Source organism: Rhincodon typus, chromosome 39 (genome assembly GCF_021869965.1).
Source record: "Rhincodon typus isolate 14 chromosome 39, sRhiTyp1.1, whole genome shotgun sequence".
Lineage (NCBI taxonomy): Eukaryota > Metazoa > Chordata > Chondrichthyes > Orectolobiformes > Rhincodontidae > Rhincodon > Rhincodon typus.
The window spans coordinates 4,970,285-4,982,740 of NC_063370.1; the positions used below are offsets into that span (position 1 = coordinate 4,970,285).

Sequence of the window (12,456 nt, forward strand, 5' to 3'; positions counted from 1 at the left end):
CAGATAGGGCAAGGCCTAAGAGGAGATTTGGTTTGATTTGGATTTATTTCACTGTACCGAGATACAGTGAAAAGTGTTGTCTTATGTGCTTTACAGGCAGATTGTACTGTACTGTGCATCAGGGTAACAGGACAGAGTGCAGGACACAGTCTTACAGCTGCAGAGAAGGTGGAGAGAGAGATCGACGTTAACATTTGAGAAGTCCATCCAAAAGTCTGATAGTAGCGGGGGGAAATGTTCTTGAATCTGTTTGTACGTGTTTTCAAACTTTTATATCTTCTGCCAGATGGAAGATGGAAGAGATTATGACCCGGGTGGGAGATCTGATCGAGGTGTTCAAAATCTCAAGGGACCTGGGTGGCTCAGTGGTTAGCACTACTGCCTCACGGGGACCCAGGTTCAATCCCACCCTCGGGCGACTCTCTGTGTGGGGGTTTGCACATTGTCCCCACGTCTGCGTGAGTTTCCTCCGGGTGCTCCGGTTTCCTCCCACAGTCCAAAGGTGTGCAGGTTAGGGTGGATTGGCCATGGGAAATTGTCCTGTAGTGTCCAGGAATGTGCAGGCTGAGTGGGTTAGCCATGGGAAATGCGGGGTTACAGGGATAGGGAAAAGGGGTTGGGGTGAGTAGGATGGGTCAGTGCAGACCTGATGGACTGAATGCCCTGCGCTGCAGGGCTAGGGTGGTTTCTATAATAATACAGGCAATCTGTTGAGAATAATAGCACATCCTGGTAAGCAGAAACTTGTAACGTCAGGATAGAATTAAATTGAAGTGTTTAGATGGTTCACTCAGGACAAATCGATCCCACTGGTGGAGGGATCATTCTGAAACGATTAGCTAACGAAGCAAATGTATCAGGAGGAGAAGATTTCTTCACATGGCGAGGGGTGAGGGTCTGGAACGTGTTGTCCGAGAGCATGTGGGAGGCAGCTTCAATCAAGGTTCTCAGGAGGGAACTGGATCGTTGTCTGAAGAAGAGGAACATGCAAGGTTACAGGGAGAGGGGCAGGAGTGGCATTAGTTGTGTTGCTTGTTCAGAGAGCTAGCACAGATACTGCGGAGTGAACGGCCTCCTCCTGTGCTACAGCTGTCCTTGTCATAGAATCCCTACTGTGGGGAAACAGGCCCTTTGGCCCAACAAGTCTACACCGACCCTTGGTGCATCCCACCCAGACCCATCCCCCTCTAACCCACCTAAGTTACACGTCCCTGGACACTATGGGGCAATTTCCCATGGCCAATCCACCCTAACCTGGATATCTTTGGACTGTGGGAGGGAACCGGAGCACCTGGAGGAAACCCGCACAGATACGGGGAGAATGTGCAAACTCCACACAGACAGTTGCCCGAGGGTGGAATCAAACCTGGGTCCCTGGCGCTGTGAGGCAGCAGTGCTAACCGCTGAGCCACCATGATTCACTGTTCACTTGGGAGAGGTCTTGTTTTAACAGACTAGCCACTCGATTTCGGTGACTAACTCCAGTTTAATTTTTATTTTTCACAGTTTTATCTCTGGAAAATTCCTTACTGGGATTCAGCAGCTTATTCCAAATGATTGCGTATTACTGCATGAGCAGGTAAGAGAGCATTCAAAATGCCCACAGTTATATCACTGAAATGATAAGATTTCTCCTCGGAGGAACAGGAGATTGGGAGGATATTTGATCCAGGTGTACTGTGGAGAAAGGAGAATGAGGAATAATTGTCCCCGTTCACTGACGTTACAAAGACTTCAGGGACACAGATTTAAGGTTTTAAGAGGTACAGGAGGAAGATGAACGGGATGAATGATGTAAATCACAGTCTTATAGCTCTGCTGCACGGAATAAGGCCCTTCAGCCCATCCTACCTGCGCCTGCCAAAATGAGGAAGACTGTTCTTTGCACAGTGTGTGGTGATGACCTGGAACCTGTCGCTTATGAAGCTGGTCAAAGCGGAGACAGCGAATGGTTTCAAAAGGAAGTTGGATGGAACTCAACGTGTTGGGGGAGACAGAGGGAGAGAGCAGGGGAACGACTGGATCAATCTGCGCAGGGCTGGCATGTACTCGATGGGCCGAATGGCCTCAATGATCGACCTACCTCAAGAGGCCACCGAGAGTGTTGGGTGGGTGCTATGATTGGTACATCAGGTGACCAATGGTAAGGGAGTGAGGGCTGGGTTGGTTGGTGGTGCGAGGTCACATGATGAAAACCTCCAGGAATGGATCCAGTGAGAGTACTTTTTTATTCATTCACGGGATGAGGGCGTCACTGGCTAAGCCAGTATTTATTGCCCATCCCTAATTGCCCCAGAGGGCAGATAAGATTCAACCACATTGCTGTGGGACTGGAGTCACATGTAGGCCAAACCAGGTACGGATGGCAGTTTCCTTCCTGAAAGGACATTAGTGAACCAGTTGGGTTTTTCCAACAATCGACAATGGGCTCATAAAAACCAAAAGAACTGCGGATGCTGTAAATCAGGAACAAAAACAAAAACATTTCTGAAGAAGGGTCTAGGCCCGAAACGTCAGCCTTCCTGCTCCTCTGATGCTGCTTGGCCTGCTGTGTTCATCCAGCTCTGCACCTTGTCATCTCAGATTCTCCAGCATCTGCAGTTCCTACTATCTCTGACACAAAAACAGAAGTTGCTGGAAAAACTCAGCAGGTCTGGCAGCATCTGTGAAGGAGAAAACAGAGTTAACGTTTTGGGTCCGGTGACCCTTCCTCAGAACTGATGGTGGCTGGGAAAACATCAGCTCATGTTTATGTTGAATTATTTCACACTCAACTCTTTTTAGAATTACGGATCCCTGCACCAGGTGAGGTTCTGGCAAGGGGAGGCGATGGCCTAGTGGTATTATCGCTGGACTGTTAATCCAGAGACCACATAACGTTCTGGGGACCTGGGTTTGAATCCCGCCATGGCAGATGGTGGAATTTGAATCCAATAAATATCTGGAATTAAGAATCTAATGATGACCGTGAATCCATTGTCAATTGTTGAGGAAAGACCCACCTGGTTCACTAATGTCCTTTAGGGAAGGAAACTGCCATCCTTACCTGGTCTGGCCTACATGTGACTCCAGCAATATGATTGACTCTTAACTGCCATCTGGGCAATAAATGTTGACTGGTCAGTGACACCCTCATCCTGTGAATCAATAACGGGGGGGAAAGAAGGCCAATCCACCTCAGCTGGGCTGCCATCTTGAACCCTGCCCAAATAAATGTGGAATTGAAAGCTGCTCTTAGTGACCCTGACTGTGAAAGCCCAGCTGGTTCACTAATGCCCTTCAGGGGAAGGAAACCTGCCATCCTATCCTACCTCACCACCTATCCCTGGTGTTGCTAGGGATGGGACCGGCCCCGCTGCCGCTTGGGGCTCTGAGTAGTTGGACCATTCTGCATCACCCGTCCTTTTGTGGAGAAATTTGCAATTAAAGACACCTTTGACACCTCCAGTCCATCAGGAAGTGGTCAACGTGCTCAAGAACCTGCGGGACAAAGGAGTGGATGGATCCAGTCGTGTGGTTCCCTGAGCAGAGTACTGTCAAAGTCATTTGGCAGAAAGCCTCGTCGCTAGAATTTTCCAACAAGCACCAGGCCATCGCTTGGCTGGTGGTGCGAGGGGCACTACCCATGAGATCCGTACCACCACGCACTGCCCTCGAAGCAGCTGCTGGAGTGGGGGAGGGTTAAGACTGTCGCACATCTCCCTCTGCAGTGCGCCTTTGCAAAGGAAATCTGGAGACAGCTGCAGTGATTATTTTTTGTCGAAGTTCGACCTGAGCAGCTCTGTCATGCGGGACTCTATGGTCTATTCCTTGGGACACACACCGGGACAAACATAGAGTGCACCTGGAGGACCATCACCTCGGCGAAAGATGCTCTTTGGTCTGCCCCAGAATTGCTGGTCTTCCAGAGCAAGGAGCTGACCTCGACTGAGTGCCGCAGACTGGCACATTCCAAGGTCCAGGACTACGTGCTGAGGGACGCACTAAAGCTCGGGGCAGCTGCTACCAAGGTGCAGTGGGGAAAGGTCACCGTCTGAGATCTTTCAGCCCCAAAGTGCAATGGGAGCACGTTCAGTTATCAGACCCACCTGATGCCTCAAATACACGTAAATGGTATCTTGCGTAAGAAATGCCATGGGTTTGCTGGAACTGTAGGGAAAATCGAACTCCAATATCTATGGAACTGCTGTAGTGGCCACATCTGCATTTAGAGATGTTTTTTTAAATGAATGAAGCATATTTTTGAAATAAAGAAAATACACGTGACTCCAGACCCTCAGAGCTGTTGAGCTTTAAAGGTCCTCAGCAGTTGATGAGGAAGTCGCTTGTGCGTATCAAACTGCTGTGGGGATGAAGCCTTACAGTACAGAAAGTGGCCATTCAACATTCTATTTCTTTGGAAGAGCCACTTCCCTTCACAGAACATACAGCTGAACAACACAGAACAGGCCCTTCGGCCCACAGTGTTGTGCCGAACATGATGCCAAATTAAACTAATCCCTTTTCTGCCTGCCCTTGGACCACATCCTTCCATTCCTTGCCTATTCATGTGCGCATCTAATAGTCTCTTGAACACCCCTATTGTAGCCACCATTAACCCTGACAGTGCGTTCCAAAATCCTACTCCTCTGTGTAAAAAACTTGTCCCTCACATCTCCTTTGAATTTTCCCCCCTCTCACTTTAAATGCATGCCCCTTGTATTAGACATTTCAGCTTTGGGAAAAGGACTCTCACCGTCAACCCTATCCATGCATCTCATAATTTTATATAGACTTCTGTCAAGTTTTCCCTCAGCCTCTGCCGCTCCAGAAAAAAACAACCCAAGTTTTTCCAGCCTCCCCTTATAGCTCAGACCCTCTAATCCTGGTAAACCTCTTCTGCACCCTCTCCGAAGCCTCCACATCTTTCCTGTAAGGTGGTGACCAGATTATCACCTGCTTTTAACTCATCATCCTGCCCCCATTGAGGACTTCTCCTCTGAACATTCTGCTCTCCAGCCAGACACAGCGTTCCTACTCATTTAGAGAATAATTAATTGCATCTCTCTCTCTCTCTCTCTCTCTTGAACTTTTTATACAATGATCTCAGATGCTCTGCTATCAAGCCTCTCGAACTCATCAAAAACACTCGCCTGTGTTTTAGGAAATGACTGCGGCCAATTTTCTCAACGCAGGTCTCTCTCTCTCTCCCTTTTTCTCTCTCTTTCTCTCTCTCTATCACTTTCCCATCCCCAGCAGAAGCAGTGACGTAGAGATGGTGAGGAACCTCAAGATATGGGATATCGAACCACACCAATCTTCCTTAGGTCAAAGAGGCTTCAGAAAATAGGAAAAAAAAGGACCCTGTGCTTTACACGTTTGTAATTGCAAAATAGAAAACAGGAAGGTCAGGGTAAAAGAAGGAACTGTGAGAATTATCACTGTTTTGTTCTGTTCCCATGCTAACACTGTTCCATTTTATAGAGATGTCTTGCCCTTTCGACTCCAACTACCCACTGCCATCTTGCAGGCAACCAGCAAGGAGCAGTTGGAGAAGATCTCAGCGCTGGGCATGAGTGAGTTTTTCTGATGTTTCTCTTTTTATATTCACTTTGTTAATTTCCTTTCTCACAAGCCAATTTCCTGCTTTGTATATCCTCCCCATTACGCTCGCCTCCGCAGTCTCGTTATTGGAAAGAGTTTAGTTTCTTTTCCTTTCTCTTTCACACTCCTTTGCTCCCCTCTTTTCCCTCCTCCTCAGCCTTGTTTCCTTTATTGTCTTCCCCCCCTCTCCTTCCCTTGCCTTTCTCCATCACCCTCCTTCCTTCCCTCTGTCTCTCTTTCACTCCTTCCCTACCTTCCTCTTTATCTGCCATTCCCTCCCTTTTCACCTTCCTCTCTGTCTCCCTCTCCCTCTTCCCCCCTCCTTCCCTTCCCTCTTTCCATCCCTTCCTCCTTCCCTTCTCTCTTCTTCCCTCCCTTCTCACCTCCCTCTCTTTCTCCCCTCTCCCTCCATCTTCCCCCTATCCCTCCCTTCTTTCTCCTTCTCTCCCTTCTCACCTCCATCTCTTTCTCCCCTCAGCTCCCTCTTCCCCCCTTCCCTTCTCTCTCTCTCTTCATCCTTACTCTCTGTCTCTCTCTCTTTTCCACCCAATTCTCTCTCCATCCATCACCCCCTCCTTCCCCCACTCACCCCTTTCTCTCTCTCTCTCTCTTTTCTTTTGAGGTTAAACAGGTTGGGACTCTACTCACTGGAGTTTAGAAGAATGAGGGGTGATCTCCTTGTGTCCTATTGGATTCTTAAGGGGCTTGACAGGGTTAATGCTGAGGGGATGTTTTGCCTCATGGGAGGACCCAGGATCAGAGGGCACCAATTTCAGACTGACATGAGGAGGAATTTCTTCTCTCAGAGGGTTGAGTCTTTGGAACTCCTTGCCACAGAGATCTGTGGGGGCTGAGTCCTTGTGTATACTTAAGGCTGAGATAGATTCTTGATCAGTCGGGGAATCAAGCGTTATGGGGAAAGGGCAGGAAAGTGGATGTGAGGAATGTGGGAAAAGCTATGACTTATCGAATGACGGAGCTGGCTCAAGGGGCCAAATAGCCTCCTCCAGTTCCTATTCCTGATGGTTCTTTCCTCCTCCCTCTCCTTCCCCACTTCTCTCTCCTTCTCTCTCACTCCTTCCCTCCCCTCTCTCCTTTCCTCCCCTCTCTCTCCCTGCTCACACTCTCCTGGAAGGAAAAACAGATTCAACATTGACAGAAGCCATTGCTGCTGGAGTTCTCATTTTAAGGTACACAACGAGTCCAGGCCAGCCCCATCATTCACAAGTTTCACCTGCCTTCCAGATCTGCGTCAGTCTCCCCCTGTGCACCTCTCTCCGCGAGCCTTGCTGCCTGTGTGCTCTCCAGGATCTCGCTCTGGGACTTTCTTCCTCTGTCAGTCTGTACGCCTTTCTGATCGTGTCCATGTCTCTTTCTGTCCATCTCTCCGTGTATATCATTTTCGGACTGTCTCTGGACACGTCTCTGTCTGCCAGTCTTTTTCTCTCCGTGTTTGTCTCTCTGTGTGAGTCTCTCTCTCTCCATGATGTGGAGGTGCTGGGGGGTACAAAGTCAGAAGTCACATGACACCAGGTTATGGTCCAACAGGTTTATTCAAAATCACAAGCTTTCAGAGCGCTGCTCCTTCGTCAGGTAAAGTCAAGGACCTCAACCTACGAAGGAGCAGCGCTCTGAGAGTTTGTGATTTCGAATAAACCTGTTGGACCATAACCTGGTGTCCTGTGACTTCTGACTCTATCTCTGTGTACATCTCTCTGTTTGTAGTCTCTCTATCTCCATCTATGTCCCTCTGGCCATGTGTCTCCGTCTTTCTCAATCTGTCTGTGTACATCTCTCCTCATATCTTGCCACCTGAGCCTTACCAGGGAGTCACAGTTCGCTGTCCTGCGTCCTAAAGAATACCGTCTGCAATTCTGGTCTCCCTGCTATAGCAAGGCTGAAACTTGAAAGGGTTCAGAAGAGATTTACCAGGATGTTGCTGGGAGTGAAGGCTTTGAGTTACGAGGAGAGACTGCATGGGCTGGGACCTTTTTCACTGGAGCGTAGGAGGTTGAGTGGCGACCTTATAAAAGCTTATAAAATCATGAGGGATATTGATAATGTTAATGGTTAGATGTCTTTTCCCTACGATGGTGGATTCCAAGACCACATTTTTAAGGTGAGAGGAGAGAGAATTAAAAAAGACATGAGGGGCAAATTGTTTTACACAGAGAGTGGTTCGTCTGTGGAATGAACTTCCAGAGGAAGTGCTGGGTGTGGGTACAGTTACAACATATAAAATATATTTGGATAAGTACATGAATAGGAAGGTTTGGAGGGATATGGGCCGGGGCAGGCAGGTGGGAAAAAAACCAGAAGTTGCTGGAAAAGCTCAGCAGGTCTGGCAGCATCTGTGAAGTAAAATAAACAGAGTTAACGTTTTGGGTCCGGTGACCCTTCCTCAGAACTGATGGTAGCTGGGAAAACGTCAGTTTATATGCAGAAAATAGAATTGAATCGGCTCTATCCTATCATTTACTCCCTACCCCACCCCCCTCCCTATTTTCTGCACATAAACTGACGTTCTCCCAGCCACCATCAGTTCTGAGAGAGGGTCACCGGATCCAAAATGTTATTTTTTTTCTTCACAGATGCTGCCAGACCTGCTGAGCTTTTCCAGCAACTTCTGTTTTTGTTCCTGATTTACAGCATCCGCAGTTCTTTCGGGTTTTATTTAGCAGGCGGGTGGGACCAGATTAGTTTGGGATTACGGTCGGCACGGACTGGTTGGGCCGAAGGGTCTGTTTCCGTGCTGTGTGACCGTGACTGAGAAAGAAAACCATTGTGAAAGCAAAGTGAGCCATTAGAACATAGAACATAGAACAGTACAGGCCCTTCGGCCCACGATGTTGTGCCAACCTATTATCCTACTAAGATCAATCTACCCTGCATACCCTACATTTTACTATCCTCCGTGCCTATCCAAGAGTCGCTTAAAAGTCTCTAAAGTATCTGAGTCCGCTACCACTACCGGCAGCGCATTCCACACGCCCACCACTCTCTGTGTGAAGAACCTATCTCTGACATCTCCCCTATACCTTCCTCCAATTTCATTCTTTGAACCAGTCTCCTCTCTTGTCTCCATCCAGTGTTCTGGGAATCGCCATTTAACCAGAACCAAGATACGACATTCCCGGAAGCCAAGGGTGACGTGTTGGCTGTCAGTCCCACATCCAGCTTTGAGCTCCTGAAGAAGCAGCCCATTCCGATGTGCTCCATCCAAGTGATGGCCGAGAATGGAGCCCTTTTCTTCATCAACCCTCTGTTCCTGAAGGAGCATGGGGATGGATGGGTCACCAAGATCCCACTGCAGACTCACGCTTTCAAGCATTCGCGCCTGGCGACCAGGTGCAAGAAACCCGCAGGGGCCAGCCGTGAAGCAAGTCCCACTTCCCCCCGAAACCAGCAGGAGGCAGCGTTGGGAAATGCTGTGGAGAGGTCGGATTCTGGGAAGAGCCTGGAAGAAGAGGAAGCCTTCAAAGGTAACCAGTGTGGCGGCTCAGTGGTTAGCGCTGCTGCCTCATAGCGCCAGGGACCCAGGTTCGATTCCACCCTTGGGTGACTGTCTACATGCAGTTTGCACGTTCTCCCCGTGTCTGCATGGGTTTCCTCCGGGTACTCGGGTTTCCTCCCACATTCCAAAGATGTGCATGTTAGGGTGGATTGGCCATGGGAAATTACCCATAGTGTTCAGGGATGTGTAGATTAGGTGGGTTATAGGGGGATGGGTCTGGGTGGGATGCTCTGAGGGTTGGTGTGGACTTGTTGGGCCGAAGGGCCTGCTTCCACACTGTAGGAATTCTATGAGATACATTAATTTGTATCCCATTGATCAATTTGCTGACGTCAGTCCCAAGCCTTCAATTATTTTCTTTCTTTTATTCATGTGTGGGCCAGAATTTATTGCCCGTCCCTAACTGCCCCTTGACAAGATGGTGGTGGGCTGTTTCCTTAAACTGCTACAGTCCATATGCTGTGGGTGGACCACAATGTCTTTAAGGAGGGAATTCCAGGATTTTAATCCAGCGACACAGAAGGAGCAGCGACGTATTTCCAAGTCAGGATTTATTTCCGTATTAACACAAAAACCAAGAACTGCAGATGCGGGAAATCTGAAACGAAAATGGAAATTGCTGGAGAAACTCCGCGGGTCTGGCAGTGGTCAGTGGAAAGACCCTTCAGATGAAAGGTTAAATTTTAATTCAGCTTTCTCTCCACTGATGCTGCCAGACCCGCTGAGTTTCTCCAGCAATTGATGCTATTGTTGTCCAAATCTGTATTAATGACTAGGAAGCATGTAATCTCTGCAAATTTGCTGCCGATACAAAAACAGTTGGGAAGGCATGTTGTGACACGATGTAGAGAACCTCAAAAAGGGAATATGGATAGGTTGAGTGAGAGGGCACAAATGTGACCGGTGAAGTTTAATGTATGAAAATGTGAGGTCATGCACTTTGCTTGGAAAAATGAGAAGGTAGGCTATTATTTAAATGGAGTGGGACTCCAAAAAAATGTGCAGCGCACATGAAACACAAAATAGGAGAAGTGGGCCATTCAGCCCTTTGAGCCTGCTCTACCATTCAATAGGATCATGGCTGACCATCCAATTCAGTCCCCTGTCCCCTCTTTCTCCCCCATAACCTTTGACCCCTTTTAGCCCCAAGAACTATTACTGACTGATTGTGGTTGGTGGGGTGGGCCAAAGGGTATGGGGGTACGTGGAGCTGAGAACACACAGTCATGATCTGACTGAAGGGTGGAGTACCTGCAGGATCCCTTCTGAGCCACTCACCATCCTGACTTGGGAAATATTTTGCCGTTCCATCGGTGTCGCTGGGTTAAATCCCAGAATTCCCTCCCTAATGGCATTGTGGGTGTATCTATACCACACAGACTGCAGAAGCTCAAGATGGCAGCTCACCACTGATGCTCATTCTAAACCGTAGAGCCGGTTGGAGGCCAATTGGCATGGCAACGCATTGACTTCTGGCTCAGGGAATGTCTACCGTGCACGGACTTTGGAGGACCCCCACAACGGCAGCGACAGGGAGTTGGGGGAAGAATTAGAGGGAACGCAGCTCAAAACGGCCTTCTCAAGGGCGACTTGGGATGGCTGAGAAATGGGAGGCACGGGGCGTAGTGGTTATGCTGCGGGATTAGCCAGGGCCCCGGGCTAATGTTCTGAGGTCGTGGGTTCAAATCCCACTGCAGCAGGCAGTGAAGTTTAAATTAAATTGAAAATGTGAAATTAAAGCCAGTTTTTATGGTGCCCATCTATCTATTGTTGTCAAATATCCGTCTGGTTCACTAATGCCCTTTAGGGAAGGAAACTGCCATCCTTACCTGGTCTGGTCTGGCCTACACGTGACTCCAGACCCACGGCAATGTGGTTGACTATTAACTGCCCTCTGGGCAATTAGGGATGGGCAATAAATGCTGGCCTGGCCAGCGATGCCCACATCCCGTGAACAGAAGAGAAAAAGCTGCCCCAACAGCAATCTGTGAATGAACGAAAAAGAACAAGCTCGAGGCGCTCTCTCCTGCTTAAAATTTGTGCGCTCACACGGTCTAATTAATTCCCTTCTCCCTTGTCTATTGATCTAAATTCCCCTTAGGTGCTCTGCTCTCCACAACCACCGTCTCCGGGAGGTCCACATTCTCATTGCTCCCTGGGCAAAGAAACTCTTTCTCAGTTCCTCATTTGGTTTATCTGTGACCACAGCCCCTTGCGGTCCTGGTTACTTCCACCAAAACAAAATAGAAGTCCCTCCCATCCCTATCGATACTGTATAATGCATTGGTTTGGCCACAGAGAGAGTACTGTGTGCAGTCCCGGAATCCACCTTAAAGGAGGGATGTGATAGCACTGGAGAGGGTGCAGAGGGGATTTGCCAGAATGTTGGCTGGGCTGGAGAGTTTTAGTTATGATAAGAGATTGGACAATCTGGAATTGTTTTCCTCAGAGCAGAGGGGGGACATGTTTTTTTTTATTCATTTGTTGGACGAGGGTGACTCTGGCTGGGTCAGCGTGTATTACCCATCCCTAACTGCCCCTTGAGAAGGTGGGGGTGAGCTGCCTTCCTCAACCGCTGCCGTCCACATGCTGTAGGGACCCACAATGCCCTTACGGAGGAAATTCCCAGGATTTTGACACTGAAGGAACGGCGATATATTTCCAACTCAGGATGGTGAGGGGCTCGGAGGGGAACTTGCAGGGAGTGGTGTCCCCATATATCTGGTGCCCTTGTCCTTCTAGATGGAAGTGTTCGTGGGTTTGGAAGGTGCAGCCTGAGGATCTTTGGTGAATTTCTGCAGTGCATCTTGTAGATGGTACACACTGCTGATTGAGATGTATAAAATTATGAGGGGCATATGTAGCGTAGAGAGGAAAAATGTTTTCCCCTTGGTGCAGGGATCAATGACCAGGGGACATGGATTTAAAGGAAAGGGGCAGGAGGTTTGGGTGGCAATGTGAGGAAAAAATTTTTACACCAGAGGGTGGTGGGAGTCTGGAACTCTCTGCCTGTAAAGGCTATAGAGGCAGAAACCCTTATAACACTGAAGTAACGTTTAGATATGCTCTTGCGCTGCCAAGGCTATGGGCCAAGTGCTGGAAAATGGGGATTACAATAGTTAGGGGCCTGTTTCTGACCGGTGCGAACTCAATCCACCGAAAGGCCTTTTGCAATGCTGTAGATGACGGCCTATTATCACTGGACTGTTAATCCAGAGACCCAGGTGATGTTCTGGTGACAAAAAAACAGAAGCTGCTGGAAAAGCCCAGCAGGTCTGGCAGCATCCGTGAAGAAAAAAATCAGAGTTAATGTTTCGGGTCCAGTGACCCTTCCTCAGAACTGACGGTAGCTGGGAAAA

General features: G+C 48.7%; 1 protein-coding gene across 2 annotated transcripts in view; it reads left to right on the forward strand.

The window, feature by feature from the left end:
• The first annotated feature begins 1,503 nt into the window (after window positions 1-1,503).
• Window positions 1,504-12,456, forward strand: part of rinl (Ras and Rab interactor-like) — a 33,362-nt gene continuing 22,409 nt past the window's right edge. Inside the window, exons 1-3 of one of the 2 annotated variants that reach the window (XM_048618427.1) lie at window positions 1,504-1,579; window positions 5,464-5,555; window positions 8,673-9,065. In XM_048618427.1, the coding sequence (XP_048474384.1) occupies window positions 1,554-1,579; window positions 5,464-5,555; window positions 8,673-9,065 (511 nt within the window). In that variant the 5' untranslated portion in view covers window positions 1,504-1,553. Of the gene's footprint in view, window positions 1,580-5,276; window positions 5,387-5,463; window positions 5,556-8,672; window positions 9,066-12,456 lie in introns of those variants that run through there. The other variant, XM_048618428.1, reaches the window with a different exon arrangement.